The 22,416-nt window shown below is 41.1% G+C and overlaps 1 protein-coding gene across 1 annotated transcript in view; it reads left to right on the forward strand.

The window, feature by feature from the left end:
- Positions 1–22,416, forward strand: part of LOC139715377 (dachshund homolog 1-like) — a 112,537-nt gene that overhangs the window by 63,685 nt on the left and 26,436 nt on the right. Inside the window, exons 2-3 of the mRNA XM_071626950.1 lie at positions 4,448–4,563; positions 14,472–14,695. Of these exons, the coding sequence (XP_071483051.1) occupies positions 4,448–4,563; positions 14,472–14,695 (340 nt within the window). The remainder of the gene's footprint in view (positions 1–4,447; positions 4,564–14,471; positions 14,696–22,416) is intronic.

Below are 22,416 nucleotides of genomic sequence, written 5' to 3' on the forward strand. Positions count from 1 at the left end.
GAGGTGTTGATATCATCTCTAAACTATCCCTCTGGCCTGTGCACACATCTTCCTTTAATTTCTCTTTCTTCTAATTGTGCTGATGCACTTTGCCAACTAACTTTTACGGAGCTATGTTTTCAGCATCTGATCGAAATTCCCCTCTACAAAACTTGGTCGCAACCAACACGTGAACCCACTCAGGTGTATAAAATGATGCCTCAGTCCCACACAAAGGCCAATGTGATGGTGATAGTTATGAAGGGGGATTCCATAATCCCACTTGACAGGCTGTCAGTATTGGGAGTTCTGTGCTGATGTATTGACAAATGGCAGAAGGAAAGGTTGCTGTTGGCAATGGCTTGCCAGAAATGCAGCAGATCATCCTCCGTTCATAAGTCTTGTCACACAGTTGTCGGCCATCCCATTCATATCCGAAGCTGAAATTGGCAGATGGTATTCAGACGTTAACAAGGGAAATTTGGAGATTACCTGGTCATTGGGAGTGGGGGGGGGGGGGGCAGGGGAAAAGTGAACACTGTGTGTATAGCAAGTAGGCCTATCTACTGTGTGTGTGTGTGTGTGTGTGTGTGTGTGTGTGTGTGTGCGTGTGTGTCCGATGGGTATCTCTAGTTCATTGGATGTTACATGTGCCAGAGGGGTACACGGCTTCCCCTCTCCCAGAAACTTATAATAGGCACGTCACTCGCGCGCACCCAAAAATCAGCCATTTCAAAATGATCGTGCGTGTTCGGCCATTTTCATGTGAAGTGAGTGATGATACTGGGGTGAGAAATCACGATTGTTTTGTCAAATTTTTGAATGATGAGAAATAAAAACATACATATTTAAGAAAAAAATATCTGTTTCTTGCGTGTCTGTGTTGATGTGTGTCTGTTTTTGATGACAAATACGAAAAAAAAGAGGCTTGAAGCGCGGCTTACCGACACGGTCAGGGAAGCTCGAACGGCGATATCTCGGTGGCAACCTCCGCGCCACGCAATTTCGTAACCTGTTTGTGTGTGCTTTCTGCATCGTTTCCGGGTGCCACACGTAATATATCTGGAAATGAGGTTGCCAATCACCAAGCTGTATACCTTGGCATCGGGTACCGAGTCCCGAAATTTTCCAAGATAGCGACTCGCGCCGGCAAGCGACGGGAAGGCAAGAAGATGTACTTTTTTACCCGAATTTGCTCGAATATCTAAATTTCGATATCAGATTATTAATTTTGAAGTATTTTCCTTTCATTTGATATATGATTCATTTTTCAATTATTTTCATGGCATTTGGGACAGCTTATTGTTTTCCGCCTTCCACTCTTTTTTGCACAACTTCCTACGCTACGCTACGGCCGCGAACCACGAGTCAGGGTTTGACCTTGTGCAGCGCTATGCCTATCTTTTACACATGTTAGCTGGACTTAGTTAATTTTTCAACAAATTTGACTGGCCCGTCAGTGATTTCATGACCAAATTGAGGTATTTCCACGCTTTATTACAAGAAAATTACAAAATTCTGAATGCTCATTTTTTCTTTTCTTTGTGGTATGTCCAGCTTTCTAGCAACTTGACGGTGTTTGGGCAATTATGAATTTATGATTTTTTTTAAAATACTGGGTCAAAATGTGCCAAAAATGCAATTTTCCCAAAATGGCTGAATTTAGGGTCTTTTTTCGAGTCTTATTTTTCGCATAACTCGAGAACGAAAAAACGAATTTCAATTTTTTTTTCTGTTTTGTGTTTCTTTTATGCCCCTCCTTCCTCTGCAAACGGTTTTAAGTTAAAATAAAAAAGTTTTAAAAATGGTGTGATATGCCTACTTATAAGGTTATTAAGGTCACAGTAAATACCATAATTATACCCTGAGATGGAAGGGAGGGGAGAGTGAGAAGCACAGAGACCTTTCAGCGAGTAAGCAATTTCATGGGCAACCAATCTGTCGTGTCACGTCCAATGAATTGACGGGAGCATCACCATGGCGATAAGCGGAGCATGAAAGGCATAACTCCATGCGACAAGTGACATGCTTTCATCTGGTTAGCTGTAGCACTTCATGGAACCATTAAATCATCAAGCACTTTGATGAGGAATATTTCTATGTTGTTACTCATTTATCACCAGAGACTCTGCAGTGGCTGGGTGGATAGATGGAGTAACTTGAATGCCCTGCAAAAAAAAAATTCCATATTCCATGACATCCCAGTGCCAAAATTTCATGAAAGTCTTGTCAAGATTGTGCTGGTAGAGTGTGTGCGCAGACCCCTGTGTAAACTCCTCAGTTCCTTGGTGAAAATCAAAGTCACCTCCAAGGGGGGTTCCACAAACAAAGATGCTCACAGTGTGTTGAAACAAAGCCACGGATCTCAGCAGAGAATGTTTGAAGTCTCAAGACTCGGCATGTTTCCATTGCTAAAGTGAGGTTAAAATGCACAAAGTTTGCCCACACGGTCAATCAATCAATCAATTTCGTACTTTTATAATTTTCACCTGGGCCGACCCCGGGATTGAGGCCTTTTTTTCCATTCTCTCTTTTCTTCATTTTTTTTTCTTTTTAATGCTGTGTACACTCTTCTCGAGTTGCAGGCAAGTCAATGACACGAAAACCAAAAGCCAAAACCATTTCTCAAATTCCCTGTTTCCCACACTGGAGCTCCCCAAGCTTGACTCAAGTGGCTGGTCTTGAGGAAATCGTAAACTGGTCCGGAATTGACACAGCTCCCGTAAGTTACATCTCTTCCCTGAATAAATAGGTCAATCGTTGCCTCCTTTCTTCTTCCCCCACTTGAGTTCCTCGCATTTCTCCCTCTGTCACAAATACGTGTTTCATTCGTCATGACATCGTAATCGCTGAGCAAATGAACAGATCCTTTCTCCCTAGCATTTTTCAAGCTTTTTTTTTTTCCTTCCATTTTTGTACCATGGGTCTCCCCCAGTAGCCCCTGCTCGGTTTCCCCGCTGAGGACGGAGTGACAGTGGACGGTGGACCGAGCGAGTCGGGGCGCACGTAAACCGAGCGTGTTCAAGTTTGTCTAACCCAGTCTGGTATAATACGGCCTGTTTGCTCAGTCTAGATGTATCAATGACGGTTGGGTCCACGTCCCCACTCAGACTTCTGCTGGGTTCAACGACATCGCGTCAGCCAGCCTCTGCCGTCTTCTGGGGGGTGCTCTGGTGTCTCCAAGTAAACCCCCCTGTGCCATATTTTTAACCTCTGTTGTATGCCCTCTTTTCTTACTCTCCCACTATTTCTCGCGCTCACACAGAGCGTTTGGTTATGTGTTTGTGTGTATGCATGTCTGTGTGTTCTATCATAGTCAAGTGCAGGCAGTGAGTTATGAGGCTGTGTTTTGTGAATGAAATCAAGTTGATGGAGGCTTCCGAAGGGGACTGTCATAGTGCTAGGGGACTCATAAAACTTTGAAAAGTTCAGGAGCGATATTCTAGGGTTTCTTTATTTTTTCCTCCTTCTCCTCTTCTTCTTCTTCTTTGTGGGGGAGGGGGTAAAGCAGTAGGGGAGGGATAGGGTGTTGTGTTCTACCCCAAAGTAGAACAGGGTTCCCCTGCTGATGTTGGTATGGATTTTAACCAGTTTCTTGGCCTGGAAGTGCAATGCACTTTGTGAAAAATGGAGCCATGATTGGCATTCATGTGGGAATGTGTGTTTAGCTGAAGACCTCTTTCTGCATGCTTATTTTTCTTTTATTCTCCATACTGCTGACTTGCAGAGTTCCACACAAGATACATGTGGATGCTTACCCACTCCTGGCTGTTACCTTTAAACTTGTAATCTTGTGTGACATTTTTAAAAATCAGCTCTTTTGAGGGAAAGTTAGTCTTATGTGTATATTCCCTTTTATTAGCAGAGGGGACATCACATTGAGTATCCTTGGGATATCTGTCCTTATCATGCAACCACATCAGTGATGCTTTCTTGATGTATGGAGATCAGAGTAAGAAAACCATGAGGTATGAGATGATTGATGCTGAAGGATGAACAGCCTTTCTAGAGTAAGAGCACACTTCTGCTCACCCCATAGTGACTACATTACTGACTATATATGAGAACCTGTTTGTGAATGGTTTGGTATGTGGTGAAGTCTCTGTCACAGAAAATTTGCACTTGCGTACATGTGGTTCAACGTACTGTTGCTTTTTGACAGTATACTGAATCAACACATGCTCATGACTTGAAGCGATTTGGTCTATCCACCAGGAAATATATGTTTCCAACAATATCATTTTGTAGGGAGAATGCAGTCTGTATGTATGATTAAATAACAGTATAAAAGGATGAAATACTCCTCTTTTGCTGCATTCCAGCCACATCATGTGTGTTGTTTATTTGTCAGTTTGAGTGGGATTTATGAACATTTAAGGTAATGATGTCTACTGTTTATGTCTAATGCAAGTGTTCTCTTCTCTCCCCCCCCCCCCTTCTCTCTTTGTCTTACCCTTGTCTTCAGCAGTCGACCAGGCAGGCCGCCGAAGCGCAACATTCCGCTCTCCCTCACACCCACCATCCATGGACTCTCTCGCATGGGACACGGTCTGGATGTTCTCAAACGACAGAAACTTGAAAACGGTAAGACTAAAAACAAAACACTGATACAAATTGAAATGATAGTAATAATCATTCATCATTGTTCTTGTTTTCTTGGTGGAGGACTGCTGTAAATCCAGAAGCATTCGCAACATGAGACTTTTGTGAATTTCGAGCCGATGGCCAGTTTCGCAGCATGAAACTTTTGCGAGTCTCAGCTCTTAGCGAAATTTGCGAAACTTTTGTGCATGCAAAAATTTCTAGTTCTATAGTCATCAAGATTGTGTGATGTCATGTTATATTTTGTCGATGATTGATAAGCAGAAACCAACCAGTTCTCTTCTGAAATGACTTTTTAGCATATTGATGAGCTTAGGGTTAGATTTGAATGCCGCTGGTGAGAAATCATTCAAGAGAGCCAAGTTTTCATGTCTTGCGATTATCAAGAAGAAAGGGATGGCTGAATTATTACCCTCTCAAGTGCTTTCAAAGTTTGCAGCCATAACCCTCATGCAAGAATGAAGAAAACCAAACTTCTGGAGAACAAGGCTAACTCACATCATTATTGCAGTATTCTTCTGCCTTGTCGTGTCTTATTGTTTACGCACTGTGTGGCATTAAACGCTGCATACTGTCACTGTGTTAGCCCCACAAGCTGAATGCCTTCAATGACTAATCCCGCATCCACAGAAATTAATGATATCTGACTGTCACGGAGATCGACATCGAGAGAGTGAGAGCTCCCAGTTAACCCTTCGGAAGCGAAAGGGGGGATGAGGAGGGGATAAAGCAAGATTTTTTTGTGTGCTTTTGTCGGAGCATGAGAGAGAGAGATAGATTTGCATTTGGATAAGACCAGGCATCCGAATTTTAGTCACTTTCCTGAGTGGGTTTGTTTTGGGATTATAGCTCTGTGAGCATCCCCCGTCCGATCGCATCCGTCAATCGTGAGAGGGCACACAGGCAAGTTTCTTGTCATTTTGTGGTATTTCTAGTGCTGAGGGAGCATAGAGGAGGAAGTATCTGTTTTTGTGTGCCTCCTAACTTTCTTGGGTCTTCTTTTTTTGATATTTAGAAAATTCAAACCAGGATTGGGGAAAAAACAACAACAATAGATCTGAGCATATCACGGTAGTCTAATCAGAGGGTGTTGAGTGGTTGAGTTGGACACAAGCTCCTCTGTAAATTCTTAGGTGTGTAAAACGAACACACATCTTAGTCTGACTTAGATGAATGATTCCTTTCAATGAGATGATTAAGATTAAAATCGTGTGAATATCAACCCCACCAAAAAAAGAGACAAAAATAAAAAGCAACAACAAAAATATCGAAAGATAGAAAGATACAAGTCTATGATATTATTTTAGGTGTTGCATCTTCACTGCTGACATACTAAGCAATGTTGTAAAAATGTCATTACTAATCCTTGTCCTGAGAATTTCAAGGACTGTTGGTATCTTATGATTCCTTAAACAGTCACTGTAGACCACTTTGAGATCCAAGTGTCCTGCCTTTCATGCTGGTGTTGGTTGATTCTTTTAGCCTGCTGGAGGGTCATTATTTCATGTATTTTGATTTGATGGGGAGGGGGTGAGGGGGGGGGGGGGAGAGAATGTCAATTCTGGTCTATCTGCGTGATGCGAGTGTTGAATGCAAATGTCAGATGACATTGGTCCTTCATAGGAGTGCCCAGAACTAGACACAAAGCACATGTACTGAGTTGACAGACTGTGAGATAAGAAGACTGGTAACACTTCTTCCCTTTCCTTGCTGTAATACATCATCATCATTGACCACCCCCTTCCCCACCCCCACTCCTTGGAAGAAAGGGTCACCTGCTTGTCTGTCCAACTGGCTCGTGACACCCCATCTCCGTTTCCCTGCCCAAACCAAAATCTTGCACGGACCACGGACAGACGCTTCCGTGCCACTTTTCTGCCGAATCACACTCAAGGAGAACGCGAGTGCGAGGACAAACGGAGGAAGAGAGCAAGAGAGCAAGCAAGAGAAAGGAAAGATGGAGAGAGAGAAGCAAGCGAGATGGGACAATAAATGCCGGGACTCCCGTCTCATGCTCACGAGCGTGTCGGTGAGGCATCTCGGTTGATGCGCTGCGCTTGCCGTCTTGATAGACATCGTTGCCCCCCATCCCGGCCTGTCTGTTATTTGTGGGATGAAGACTTCCTGGATTGGGTTGTAGACTCGGCTGTATGTCTGACATGGTCAGAGTAGGTAATTCTGTTGGTTCTTTGTCTCTCTTCCGCCGGCTGTGATGTCCACCGGTGCATTCGTCTGGTCAGTGTTTATCTTTGCTATCGACCAATCAATCAGCATGTCATAGTTTTACCGTCATTATGATGGGGGAGTATTTCTTGTGTAATTGTTTATAGTGTATTAATCTCTCCACAATGCTGCATGATTTTTGAACGGACTGATATTCCTGTTGACTTCTTTGATGCCAGCCATGTGTAAATGTGAGCTGATTTGCGCCAAAAGATGGAATTCGCTGGCTGAATGAGGCTGAACGAGTACTCCAGAAGGACTAATGTTGCCACTTTTATCCTATCTCTGTGTATCTGATCTGCGTAACTGATTTTATTCCACCTGTTGTCCACCAGTTTATTCTCCATCTGCTTCTCTGTTCAACAGTTAACTTTTCAACCAAAGCCATATTCTCTACCCCACCCCGAAATCCTCACTCCTGCCTCTTTTCTCCCCTCACCTTTCTCTAACCCCCCCCCTCCTTCCGTGTGCTGAAATGCTAAAGTTAGCATGGAAAAAACAAAAATATGATTCCTTGAGTTAAGAAAATAAAGAGGCGCTACGCTCCAACTCCCAAGTGCCCCTCACTCATTTGGTTGCCATGGCAGCAGTGCCAAATTGGCTTGTTTTCATTGGACGGTGTCATCGACTTTTAAACTCTCCTCTCTCTCCTGTCTCTCCCCCTCTCTCCCTCTCTTGCACCAATATATGTCCACGGAGAAGAGTAAATAGATGGGGGATGTTATTAGTCGGTGGATGAAAAAGCATGTGATATTATTTCAGGGCTATATAGTTGCTGCACACTCAACATTCTTGCCGATGGCATCAAAAGTTAAACGTCATCTTCGAAACAGGCAGAAGGGGAGATAAAGAGCATCACCCAACGTCGTTCACCCCGTTTCTCTGGTTACAACTCCACTCGGGTCTTCTTTGTTGAGATAAACTGTTTCAGAATGGTCGCTGTTCAACTAATTTTTTTCTCTCTCTTTTTTTTTTTTGCTGTGTCACAATGATTTTTAAGAACAAGACGATAAGAGATCAAGCGATCAACAATATTTGTGGAGTGTCTCCAGTGGAACTGGTGCCTGTATCGTGTTGGACAGGTGAAAAAAGAAAATTCAGAAAGGTGTTGTATCTGAGCCAAAAGGTGCGTAAGCAGTTTTGCTCTTTGTTCAGATTTAGGGCCTACTGATTATTCTCGTACACTTTCATGAATTGTGTAGCAGTGGTTCATACGTAGACTTGAATTGTCTTCCAAATACCTTTCAAAGTCTTGTGATGTCTTTTTCATGTTGGACAGGCAATCAACAAAAAAAGAAATGTGATAGGGAAAAAAAAATGTGCTGTATCCAAGCCAAAAGTGCATGAGCGTTTTATTCCTTGTTACTGATGTTCCGTACACTTGGAGGGATTGTTGTGTAGTATTTCATGATTGTTCTAGTTGTAGTAGTTCATAATTGTCTTTCAAATACCTTTTTAAAAACTTGTGATTATATTGGACTATCATTCGTAATTTCCTGTCGCTTTCTTTTGCTTCAAAATGATCCACATTCAGATCCAGAAAACGAAACAATACAGATGATGCAATGATTATCATTCAGCAACAATGAGGGTTTTTGGCTGCACTTGACATCTTTCCCATGATTGAAACACGTTTCAATGTCCTCCATCATAACGCGTTTGCAAAGGCCTTTCGGATCATGTTTCTTGAGTTGTTGAGTTTATCATCTCTATCACCAGTCAAGAGGAAGATAGCTCCATTTTGCTGTTTGAACAGAGGAGCAGAGGTCATGTAGTTTGTGTGGGTATGGAATGAGCTACAAGTGTGTTTTAAAATGACTTTGTGTTTATCATCTCTACAGAAATGCATTTTAGAGTGCACTTTTTTTGGCGTTTCAGAAAGGTTTTTCAAACCCCATAATCAAAACGGCTTTGCATTTATCATCTGCCCAAATTTCCCTAGAAGTCGTATGGAAATCTTAATCCCACGCCAGAAGTGAGTTGATAGTGAGTTGAAGTGAGTTCACCCTTTGATAGACTTATTTTAACCAACTAATAAGTAAATTGTCTTCTGGAGTGTTGTATAAACTAAAACTGTAGTGTAGAGTCTTTTGCATTGAAATACTGCATATTTAAAAGGTTTTGATGTCAGAGCACTGAAAATGTTGGTTTTAAAATTGCAACCTGATTGGACTGTACATGGAGCCATTCGCTTAGACAAAGAATCACCTTCTATCAGACTATCCATGGCGACTGTTGTTTAGAGTGCCACTTGACTTGCAGTCAAAATCAGTCGCAGATGAGGGGAAAATGAATGCCTCTGTCCCAAAACCTTCTACCCCCCCCCCCCCCACAGGGACAGTTTGAATTGAGTCCACTTTCATGAACACGTGTCCGATGCGTTCTGAACGATAGCATGAACAGAAATACAGATAGCAATCCCCCACAATTGGTGACTTCCATCCGCACAAAACCGACAAATGGAGCCAAATTATGTTAATTTTGTTGTTGTTGAAGATTGCAGATCAATAGCAAAGAAAAGAACGCCTTCAGGGGACAAGCAAGGCAGGTAGCGTGAATGATATCATATTAGGTTGAAATGTCATTTCTCCTTATTTTTCATTTGATTTTTTTTTTTCTGTTGCGGGCATCGGTTCTCCTACGGACATTCTTATCATTCCAACCATCAAAATGCACAAAAGCCGTCCCCTCTTAGTCATGCGAGGTGATTACTAATGTCTTCCTATCAGTGCAACCTGTAGGTGAGCTCCCAAACACCGTCGCTTGATTTTTATCAATGGAAATGTTGGATGAAATGTCACAACTATTAATCGTCAGCTGTAAGCTAAGCTCACAGAGGAGTGACACAAATCTTATGAAATCCATAGATAAAAGCTGAATCCCGTTTCAATTCCTTGCCCTTCCTCAACTTCCACCCATTTTTTTTTTCTTATTTTTTGTTAAAGTCAAGTGCTCCCTTCAAATTTTTGACCCTGTCCAAGGGAGAGAATGGGAGGGAAAGACTGGGAGAAACTTCAATCATAACAAAACCTGTGCAGGATTTAATCTGAGGTCCCACTAGACATTGTTTCCAATGTAGAATTCTTTTATTGTTCGTCTTGTTTGAGGAAGAACCTTGGAAGAGAAGAGAAATATGGGTAGGACCTGATGAGATTAGGGAATGTGGATGTATGTGTCATGTACGCTTCCGAAGCATGATTTTGTAACTTCAGCTCCATGTGTGCTTGTACCCAGGAACAGTACAACAATCATTTCTGTTGGGTTGTTTTTGGGTTTTTTTATACTTTTGATTAGGAACCATTGAACTTATTGTCTTTATTGCCTTCAAAGTCATATTTGTTTGGTGTTTAGCCCTTTGCTTGTGGAGAAAACTGGGTAGCTCTTGTATAAAGTTAATGGGAATGTGAGAATTGAGAAGAGGGCATCGCCGCATTTGGGAAGCCACATTACTTACTTAAATTTTACTTTTCATTTTTTGCTCCTATAGTGTTCCCTTCCCCTTTTCCTTGCTCTCTTTTCATTTCTCAATCTCTCACCCTCTATATCTTACCTTGTCCTCTTCTGTCTTTCTTTTTCAACTCCCTCTGATGATTTTCCTTTTAAATTTGTGTGACCTCTGTGTCATTTCAAATTCATTTCCCGTTGTCATTTCTTTGAATGTAAGATGCCATCTTGATCATGTGATGCTATTAACATGAAGCATTATGGTGAAAGGTATTCAGGGAAGGGGGTAATGTGCAATTAGCATGAAACAAAGTGTAAAATAAACAAGTTTTCCCATTTATTTGACTTTACTTATGTGTTACCAAGCTACCTCCAAGGACTCTTGGTTGTGTCATCTCGTTCATTGATAATGGGTTATCTTTCTTTTGTTACCATCGATCATTCTTGGCGCAAGTGAGGGAATTATGTATTATTCTTATGACAATATGCAACTAATCAGGCCATTTTGCATTTTGCATTTAGTATGCCAAGGGCATTGTTCCTTGTTGTATCACGTCCTAGTTTTCTATCCCTTTTGTATCACTTTTTCTTTGTGGCTGTCTGTACGAGCATTCAATTCATCTTGTCTGTAGGCGACAGTAAGCAACTCTTTCCGAACTGGGAAAATCCCATATTGGAACTTCAGGATTGGCATTATTTGAGAGTTGATAGGTTTATCCCTTAGAAAAATTAATTGACGGGTCCTCAACAAAGAGGACTATAGTTTGTGCAATATGTGGCATGTCGTATATGTCTCGGAAAATATTTTGTATATCAAATTGTATTATGAATAGAGTATGTTTATGTGTTTTCCTTCATTTAATAAGGATGGACAGTATTGGCTCACTTGTCATGATGGAGAACTTCTTGATTACTGCAGTCATGACAGATTGTGTTCAGATCACACAGGGCCAGACTCGGCTCATGTCTGAAATCCACTGGGAAGCTGTTCCATGCTGTTTCCTGCTGCATATCTTTGCCCTCATCGATTTGTACTCCATCCCCCAGAGTTGCGAAGTTTCTTTCTTTTTTTGCTCTTTCCCTAAACCTCCGAAAAATGTTAAAATTAGATGTATTATTCACAATACCCACGGGGATGCATGTTCTCTCTCTGTCTCCTTGTTCGATTTGGTCCCTTCTGGCTTGCTATAGGTTTTGACAATTGCAGAAACAAATAAATGCCAGGTGTGATCTTTGGAGGTAATAAGTGCCCCCCCCCCATCTCACCGCCTGGATGCAATTGATAGAGATGGAGTGTATTGAATGAAAAGTGAGAATTTCTGTTTTGCCTTTTTATTAAATGTGGGAGGAGAGTGTTAAGTCACTTTTAATCACTTTTGACAGAAGATTTCCTTTCTTTGACTCATGAGCACTCATGGACATAATGCTCAGCAGTCTTGCAGTTGCTGTTGTCGGTTTTTTTTTTTCCAACATGGAGAAATAGGCGTAAAACTTGACATTTTTCTGTTAGACAGTGCTTTGACTCTTTTTCTCTCGTTAGTCAGTGACTGTCCATCAATTCATTCCAAGGTTGACAGCATAGCTAAGTTTGGGATAACTTTGTGGTGCATCTCAGAGTTTGACACAAAATGGACTTTAAAAAAAAATTATTCAATGTTGGTATAAAGTGAGACAGTGTGACTGATAGCAAAAGTCAATGTGAAACAATGATTTTACAAAGTGATATTAATGCATTTTTTCGAGCCACATAGTTTCAACTGAGTGAATAACTGTACAAGTGATGCGGATAGAACTTTCAAAAACGTTTGCCAATTTATCTCAGCCTGTTTGTGGCTTGATGAGAGTACGTTCAGTCCACGCGCTATGCTTCAATGATTAAAGTGATGCGTTGCCGTGGCGACTTCATGCCTGCGCACAGCATTCTCTCAGTCAGCTGTGAATGAGGATTTGAAAAGCTTCTATTGTGAGCAACATTTTTTTTTGTCTATTCTTGTTAAAAGTCTGTCAATTGAACATTACAGTCAATGCCTCGCCAATATTAATCCTTGATAAGTGGGATATAATGGAGGTTTCATCATTACTTGCATAAGTTGTTGTTGTTTTTTGTTCTGTCTCTTCTCTGCATCAATTTCAAACTTGCATTAGCTGATTAAGTCCTGGTATCATTTTACAGATGTCCCAAAGAGCATCATTTTTGTTCCCCGTGATGTCGGAAGTAGAAGCGCCAGCCATCCTCGCATCAATTTTCCCCCCAATAACGACCTTCATGAATAAGAGATTGTCATAATTTGGAGTTGTATTTACTGGCGGCATTCTCTCGATTACATTCACATTCCCATTGTTTTAGCTGTGGTAATTTGATTGGCCAAATGGTCGGGCAGAACGAACTGCCGTGTGCAAACAACATAGTGTGAGGGGGAGAAGTAATGTTCTGCAATTAATCGGCAGACTCACACGGTTTTTTGTCAAATCTCGTGTGAAGAGACTCTCACTTGGTGTAAAGTATGTGGACTTGCTTGTCTTTTTGTGAAATTTAAACTTTTGTGGCAGACTTCATGTAGCAAAGCACTGATTGGTGACATCATACTGTAAAAACAGATTTTGTTTTATGTGTGTGCTTGAAACTTTTTATTTGTGAGAAGTCGAGATTTGCAAAAAATAAAAAATAAAATGCATGCCATTTTTTGTTGTGTACAGAATGCATTGAATGCTAGTATACATATGCAGTATACTTGTAATCTTTTCATGGTTGATTACATGGAAGTTTCATGCCATAAAAAAGGCGGTCAGCTCCGATTCGCAAAAGTGTCATGCCGCAAATGTTTCTGGTATTACAGTACAGGTACTTTGTCAGTGGTACAACAAAACGTTATTGATGGGAATGGTGTCTCAATTTTGAGAGGTTTGCTGTGTGTTCAGCAGATACATAACAATGTTAAGGCATCATGAGCACATTAACAGTGTATTTGTATAGGACAAGTCATGAAGAATTTCACTGTATGTTTTTTAAGTATTAGAAAGTGGATAGTATTTCTCTCATTTTACATTCACCTCATGTCATGTGTGCAAAATGTGGCAGACAGTGGTGTGTGCATCAATCAACAACACATCAGATGCCTAATTTTCATTTTGTCAATTCACCTATAGAGCAGATCAATGACCAAGGAACCCCTTCTATTTATTGACCATCATGATATTTACAGGGTGTGAACAAAGTTCAGTTCTTATGCACAAGATGCCAGTTTTTGGAAGTTTTTCACTCGAGTTGCCCAACAGGATTTGTTAGCTGTCATATACCAATATCTATGTTTTCTCATAATGCAGGATCAACTACAATCTAGTCATATATGTCTGTATTTTAGTACATTGTCCCCTCCTGATGTTAATGAAATCTATGTCAATATTTTGTAGTAAAATAACAACTATTATTTACAGAAAGTGAAGACCTAAAGTCCTTCCTGAATTGTCGAAGCAAACCAAATCAAAACAACTAATAAAAGGATAAGAATGAAAAAGTTCAAATTTGTAAGCATCACTGTAAATATGTGTTGTTGATATATTTATGTCCATATGTTTGCTTCAAAGAAGGTTAATACAATCTTCAGCAGTGGGACTGTTCATCAGTGGAAGCAAAGGATGGACTCAGGCTCTTAATTATTGTGCACTAGCTACTGAAACTGTTGTGATTATTTCTAAAGTTTTATACAAGGCATGGATGATGCAGATATGGCTTAGCACTTTGATAATTTTGCTTGTTGACAGTCAGCGACATGCAGTTGAGTGGAACATATTCCAAGAGATTCAGTGAGACAAAATTAATGTTTGTTTTTTTTTTTAGTATGTTCACAATTGTCTGTGTGTGGTGTAATTGATTGCCATTAGGAATGTTGAACTGTCACACAAATATGTGTAGTACAGTATGTGACATCACCTTTTTGAAAACTGAGTGCTCACAGCACAGAAAATATTTTCACAATTATGTCAACGTACTAAGAGAGAGAATCATGCATGCATTAGAAGTACATGTGCTCCGTTGACATGCCAATATGATTAATTCTGTATGATTTTCCCAACCAAAAATTCAATGAACTTAGTGATTGTGATAACTGTTGAGTGTACATGTAGCATGCAGACCCAAAAGCAGTATTCTGTAAACCTCTTTACACTCTATCTGTGTATTTTGGTTTCAGATGGCCTATCATTCCTTCGTCTCCCACCTACAGGACACCACCGTCTCCCCTTCAATGGCTACGAGCATCTCGCCGCCGCCTCCCCCTACCTCTTGGCCACCCATCCCGCTTTCATCCCATCCTCCATCGCCATGCCGACCAACCACCTCACGACCTCGCCAACCAAGGCCAACGATCTGCACCACCTCCACCCGGCCGAGCTGGGGGCGGCGCACCTCCAGAACCTGCACAAGCTCTCCGTGGGTATCCCCAGATCGGTAAGAGCACATGGCTGCCATGGCAACGGTGATGATGACCGTGAAATGGTTGAGTGACCACAAACTTTTCTTGCCGATGTTATGAAGATACCATAGGGTGCAATTGGTGATGGTGCTTGCCGTCTGCACAGGATATGAACCTTTTTGAGGATCATTTAGTTTTAATAGAAAGCAATCAATAGTACAATTGCATCTTGATACGATATAGATTGTTCAAATGTGTAGGCTGATTTGAGAGTTGAGAATTTCATTCAATGCCTAATAGATTTTCGTGAGATGTATGTACACTGTACTTTAGAAAATGTTGACATGAACTCAGAGAAAAGTTTATTTCCGACAAACTCCCCTGAAACCAATGAATTTTGACTGAATCTGATTGTTCAATGCAGAGATATGCTTATATTTCATCAGAAATGAATGTATGCATTCAGTTGTGCTATTTGTTGCTCACATTTTTTTTTTCGATGACACCATGGAGATTTATAGTTCTGCATTTAAGGAGATGGGAACTAGGGGGAAGAGGCGAGAGAAATATAAAGGTCTACTTTGGTGGGGGAATAGCAAATGGCGATACTAGCTCCCAGTGCAGCACACATGGAATCAAAAAATGATGAGCGCTGCCATAAAAAATAGAGTCTTACAGAGCAAGGCATGAAATAATGACAACCATAACTGACCCCACCCCACCCCCCTTCCGCCGCACCCCAACCACCCACCCATCCCATTGTTGCTAGGCGGCAATCTAAGGCTGCAAGTCCCTCTTAGTACACCTCACCCCAAAGCCTTGACAGTGTCTTCACTCTGCATAGCCATGAACTCATTCATATTCATGAGGGCCATTAGATCCTCAGCTACCGGAGGACTCTCGTCAAATATTCATCCGACTCCTAATCACCATAATTATTTCACCATAATGCTGTCACAGTCGCAGAAAGAGCGACAGAGCGGCAGGCAGGCAGGGAGGGAGAGGGGAGTAGAGAGATGGGATGAGAGAAGAGAGCAGATATCTGTCAAGAACCATTGCGAGGTTGGGAGAGAGGAGAGAGAGAACGAGAGGGAGAGGTTTGATGAGGAAGAGAAAGAAGAAGAGAACTACAGGCTGTTGAACAGTCTGGTTGCTACGTCGGATCATTAATTTCTGCGACTTAAGAAAAACTGTCTGAACTCATTTGTCCTGTCCCCCAAACTGTCCTGTGCACTTTCTCTGCACACATCTTCCCGTTTTGTTTTTGTCTTATCGTCGTCGTCATTTTTGGTCTTCATCCTTTTTTTTCTCCTGAGTTTGTCTTCTTTTGTGCAACCCAAATGTGACGTGACCTAAATAAGTAAATTTTTCTGCAGGAAGATGGCAGATAGGGGCAAATAAGGGGGGAGGGGGTGTAGCCAAAAAGGGGAAAACAGTGATATGAGGATTGGGTAGCCAAACATGTGGAGGAGGAACATGCTCCTGTAGTCATGAATGTTGCTGGCCACAAATTGCTAAGTGCATCATTACTAAATCCTAATCGTTGCCCATCATCGTTCAGCGGACAATTGATTCTGCATTTAAAACTATTAACTTGACTACCAGTGTGCATTAATTGATATTAGCCTTGACAAAGGGATAATTGTTTTGCAGGCATTCTTCAAAGGGAGTTGGCTGGTGAGAGGTAGCATTAGATGATTAGAAATTAGATCCAACTGCCACTTAGAAGACAGGACTCATTAATGGGCACTGCAAAATAGAAAAGTTCTTTTCAAAAAAAAAAAAAAATCTTGCGCATATGAATTTGGGGGGAATTATAGGGCAGACTTAATTTGGACTGGTGAAAAGAGTGAGGGGCATTTACATTTTTGCCTTCTACAAGCTGAAATGATTTAATCAGCTAATTTAATAGGTGCATACGGACAATCCAAATGGTAATAATTGATGGGGTTGTTTCAATTCATATTCAGTAATTACCACATCAGTACACTTTAATCACCTCCATACTTCCATTGACCTTTAATCAGCTGAAATATAAATTTTGTTCAAGGACGCACCACTCCGTGGCCAATCAGACAGCTGCCTTGTAGAGAGAGAGAGAGAGAGAGAGAGAGGGAGGGAGTGTGTGAGAGAGAGATGAGTTCACCTCCATTCCAAAATTAACCAGGTGTTGGAAGACTTTGACCATCGTCATGTGTGTATGGCCGTGTGATGAAGTGACCAGGAAGGCAAGGGCTAGTTTGGTGCTGGTGGAACAAAAGTGGCCGACTCCAGAGTTTTAGTTCTGCGGGATCATCAATTTGGCATTTTTATACCTCTCTCTCTGTGCTTTTCTTTGAATAGGATTTTACACTATACTTCTGTGGAAGACAACATTTTTTGCATAATTTTGTAAAGAAGATCATTGGTATTTGCATGTCATCTGCGAAATAGGTGTACTGGTATAGGCCTATCAGTTTGCATATTTTTCACAAGTTTGTGTGTGTGCAGAGGTCCATATGTGCATGTCGGAATGTTTTATAATTTTGTGTATACCAGACAATATTCAGTAAAGCATATGGCAGGGTAACAAAGCAAGGTTTAACTGCCTGTTTTTCAGTCCTGGTGTCTGTCAACCCCTGCAATGACTGTGAAAAAAGTGCAAGCTTTTAACTCTGTTATCACTGCTTGTTAAATATAAAGTGAAATATAGCAATGGCGCTGTGACAGTTACCTTTCTGAGAGGGATAAATTTTAATTGTTGCTTGTGTGGGATGGGGAAAATTACTTCAGCTTTGAGCAAGTTTTACCTCCATCTCATCCAATTGAAAGGTGGGTGATGAGAGTGTTATCAAACTCTCCGATATTAAAGATTGCAGCAGCAATTTGTGATGCCCACTGTTGACACTCGGATCTGCTTTGTGCATAAGACACTAGCTCATTTCATTGAAAGTACAGAATATGAGACTTTCCCTTCTCCTTTATCCATGCTGCCCCCTGCATCACCCCCCCCCCCCATCACTCCAGTTAACCCTTGTCTTCTGTGCCGATACTGAATGCCTAACCATGCATTCAGTTTGGAAGCCTAATTGCTGTGTGCTTATTATTAAATTTTAATGTAATTGGGCCTCAATTATTGAAGTTGAGCAACTGTTCGACTGGAGAGGTGGTGGTGTGATGCAATTTAGTCGCTAAATATTGAAGGGCTATTGTTTCCATTTGAAAAGGGCACAGGGGGAAGGTTACAGACATAATATATTCTGGTGATAGTGGAGGGGGAGAATAGTTGAAGATGGAGAATATGTCGCTAAAAGTGTGAAATTAGTAATTAAAAATATACTGATCGTGCTTGTTCAAAATGCCCACTGCAGGAACCAATTGTCTACAAGATGGCAATATGCAGTGCAATGAGAAAACGGTTAACAAAGGCGAGTACATTATCCGGAGCGTAAAATGCATCGACGAATTTGACAAATACTTCAATATTCTAGCAGAAATGGGTCTGCCTCGCAAAGAGAATAGGTATTCTGCAAATGGTTAGTAATTTACAGTTGCATCAGAAATAACAGGGGATTGTGATGTGCAAACTTGACACCATGCACAAAGAGAGAGCACTCATGGGTGCAAATGGCACACCACTGAAATGGAATAAATTGCATTGCAAACATCCCCTTTGAGAGCCATCTCAACAAGTTTGCCCTCACTTGAGACCAGCCAAGAATTTTCCCGGCAAAAGAGGGAGAGTTTTCCCCATCAAAGATGCATTGGAAGTCTGGGGGAAAGGGGGATGCTTTTTAAAGCAGTGATACGTTGAAGGTTAAGGTGTTTGCACGGCCAAAGGAGACAGACAGAGCCGAACATCATCGTGTTAGAAGCAGAAGGTTGTTAGATCCAAAGAGAGCCATACAAATGCCCTTCTTGCTCCACACTCGATGGCAGGTGCAGCACGAGAGATACAAGGCAGATTGAGGTGGGGTTCTTGTTTTCCACCTTCACTTTTCAGTCCAGTAAATTCCTGTTATTAGACAGGCTGAACATAGAAGCACAGAAATGCCTCTTGCCTCTGTCATGACTTTCACCTAGGTGTAGATAGGAGAGACTGGCAGGGTGCCGATATCCATGTTTGTTGTTTATCGCCTGTGAGCATCCATGCATGGCAACAATGCAAACCAAAAAGGGGGAAGGGTCTCATCAGTGATGCAAAAGTCACTGCCATCTGTCGGTCATCCTGGTTTCTCTGACCAGAATCGACTGGTGAAGTTCTGCCTCTTTGTTTTTCCTTAGTTGGTATGTATCAACGCCCACCCCACCCCTCTGCTTCCAAAACAAGCTGCAATCATCCGCAGACACCTGGATTGCATTGGAATTTGTGTCTAGACTCTGCGAATAGTTCAAGGGCAGAGTCTCACCAGCTCGACGGCCAGAAATAAGATCTAGGCCGGAGACGAGCAGGAGAAAGGTGCACCTGAGACGTGATGCACGCTGATGATCAATTACCTTCCTACATTTTTATATCAACTCATTTTTCTTATTAAGGAAATCATCGCAAGTTAGTGCGACCTGCTTCCTTCATCTATCTGACCACTATTTTGACTTGGGGTCTGGCCTTGATTTTTTTTTTCCTTTGATACTTCTTTTTTTTTCAGTTGAGTGTTGAGGAATATTTTGAGTGGGATGTTTTTAAAGGGGTTGATGTCAAGCCAAGATAATCCTGCATGTTCAATGATTTCTTTTTGGTTTGTTTTCATCAGAAAAAAAAAGTTTGATCCTTTTTCAAGTGCCTTAGAAAAGTAAGAAGAGGTGAATTTTTTCCAAAGTGTGTCCGACAAGCTGTATGTCAGGATCGTGGGAAATGGCAGTCAGTTCCTTGTTTATACTCTGTACGTGGGCGCAATTTGGGTAGAGGAAACAGGAGAGATGGTAGGTTACGACATTAGAGCAATATGAATCAACAAATAGACAACATCCTTGTCATTGTATGTTGTTCATATATGTATAGAAATATAAACTATGTGTGTTTACACATACACATATGTATAGATATATTTGTCCGATGCTAGGGTCACAGCAATATTCTGTTACTTCAATTAACAGAATCTGCAATAAATAAAATGAGGTGGGTGGGATCTAGATGCATATAATAAACCTTAGTGCCATAGTATCTGCTAAAATTATGTGATAGAGCACTAAAAGAATCCACTAATGGAAAAACACATTTGGACTTTACAAATGCCTTTGTTTTAGCTACAGCCTTTTATCAGCTGCATCCCCTTATTAAATGTTCTGGTCTTCCAGGCTTAAATTATGCATTTTAGATGTGATGAGAGGGTAGATATAATTATCATTTTCATATAATGGAATGCAGCGTGTGGATAGAACATGTCAAGCTTTAAAATGAATCTCATCATATTTTATCATCTGTCAAGTCTAAAGCAGATAAAGATATAGCCATGGTGGTTGATACAATTTCTTTATTATCATCAACATGTCATAAGTAACATTTTGAATACCATAAGGTATACCAGATAATTATCCATTACAGTAAACTGGGCCAAAGTATTTGCTTAATTATTTTTGTAGACAATAAAAGTACTATGTCCATCTTCATTAATGATAAAAAATTGACATTTAAACATTCACAACCTTTTTAAGTAATCTCCATTATTTCTTAAATGAGGGTACCAAAAATTATTAATACCGGTAATCATTATACTCCCCTCCCCTCTGCCAGTGACTTATTTACACTCCAATAATCATGAAAGTTTCATCTCATAATTTTCAAGACTTTAATGTATTTATGTTGTGGGATTGTATTCGTAGGAACAGAAGAATGTGTCTGGAGCTCAAGCCTTACCTTGAAACAGTTGAAGGAGGTGTAGCTGGCTGACTAATATGATTCATACTCCTTGAAAGGCTGGTGAATATTTCAGCTAAATGTCCTTTGTTTAGAGCAAATCTTCGACGTCACATAAAGATTACTAAAGAGAAAGAGAGAGAAATTGAGGGGGAGAGAGAGAGAAGGAAGGAAGCGTTGAAGTTCAGTTATTGTATGGTTACTTCTTTGATTTATCATTAACTGTGTTGTCGAAGCATACATCCTGGAGCCCCGGAGTGATGGAACTTTTATTTCCACCGAACGAGACGTGAGCCGCAAATAATAGATGAGAGCCGACGAGCGAGAAAAAAACTTGGCGACCGTTTCGGGGAGAGTGCTGTGCTCCGGGAAGTACAGCGTATAAAGAGCTCCACTTGATAGAGATATATCCCTTTCAGAGACTCTAGCTTGGGTGTGCGGGGTTTTTTTTTCTCTCTCTCTTTCTGTTTGTGTGTATGTGTGTGTGTTTTGTGTGTCTTGTCTGTGAGCATGGATGTAGTAGGGCTGGGAAGAGATTTATGAGAGAGGTCACCATAAGTCAGTGATATGTGGAATATTCTCAGTGTGATTAGAAAAGATAATGAAAGAAGAAAAAAATAAATGAGGCAGACTTTAAACATTATTTGCGGGGAGCACATTTTTTTGTTAACATCTGGTAAGATATATGCACTCACGTGGCACACAAAAATACCAATGTATGCACATGTGTATATATATGAAATATGACGAAAGAAAAAAATACATATATGTATCCTTGTGTGTGCCTATGTATATGTATACATTTACATATACAGGTAGAAAAAGGTGGATATATAGATAGACTAAGAGAGAAAGAGAGAGAAATATCTTTTTTAATGGTGACAGCAAAAGAATAAGAGAAGAAAACATATACGCAACATACTGTGACGCAAACACAAAAGTGTGAGGAAAAGTTTGAAAAGCTTTATCTGGATGCATTTTTTTTTTTTTTTTGGGGGGGGGGGGGGAACAAATCTGTCAACTATCACAGGTCTGCATCAACAGTAGAGGGGGTTGTACTGGATCTCTTTGTTCCGGCCAGCGACTGGTGAGGAATAGAGAGAGAGAGAGGGAATAATGACTGTGTGTTTGACTCTATCATTGATGAATGCTCTTGATGTGCAAAACGCTGTGAAGGAGAGTGATGCCCTCGGAGTGAAAGGGGTAATTACCACAGCCAAATGGAGGGAAGAATTGCCGTCATGGAAACGGGACCCCCTCCTCCATTCTCTCTTTTTCTATCTCTCTCTTTCTGTCTGTCTGTCTGTTTCTCTCTTCTTGTTTGTCTGTCTGTTTATCTATCTCTTTGAGTCAGTCTCCCCACCCCCCTCTATTTCTTTCTTTCTCATATCTTTCAAAACAGCAGTCCCCGGATATTAATGCACAAGTTTGTTAACAGAAGGAACGGTGTGATGTATGACGATATTAAACATGCATCACATGAGCCCATTTCGGGTCGAGCTTGAAAAGAAACAATTGACACAGTTTTCCAACTCTTTCTTCCCCCGATGCTCATGAATTATACCCCCATTTTCACGGTTTCCGCGGCAAAAGCAGAGGTGGATTGGGGGAAAAAAAAGTTGGGGCAAGAGAAATTGATGTGTTTTCTCTGGCTGTATTCTTTAACCGGGGGCCCATGAATGATTGACTCGCTGATTTATTAATCGAACTTGCCCCCTCAGCATGAAGGTTATGTCTCGCCCAGTAACAGATGCAACATTTAGGAGGTGTGGCTTGCAGATTGTGTAGATAGAGCTTCGAACCCAGGGGAGGGAGGGCAAGAAAGAGTTGTAAGAACTCCGGTCTCTCTCTCCTGGGCTAGCTCCATCACCTCAGACAAAGAGCCGTGGCACTTGTCATAATTCTTGTTTTGTTTAGGGGATG

This window comes from Diadema antillarum, unplaced genomic scaffold (genome assembly GCF_040938485.1).
Source record: "Diadema antillarum isolate AM-2024a unplaced genomic scaffold, OU_Dant_1.0 scf00000047, whole genome shotgun sequence".
NCBI classification, from domain to species: Eukaryota; Metazoa; Echinodermata; class Echinoidea; order Diadematoida; family Diadematidae; genus Diadema; species Diadema antillarum.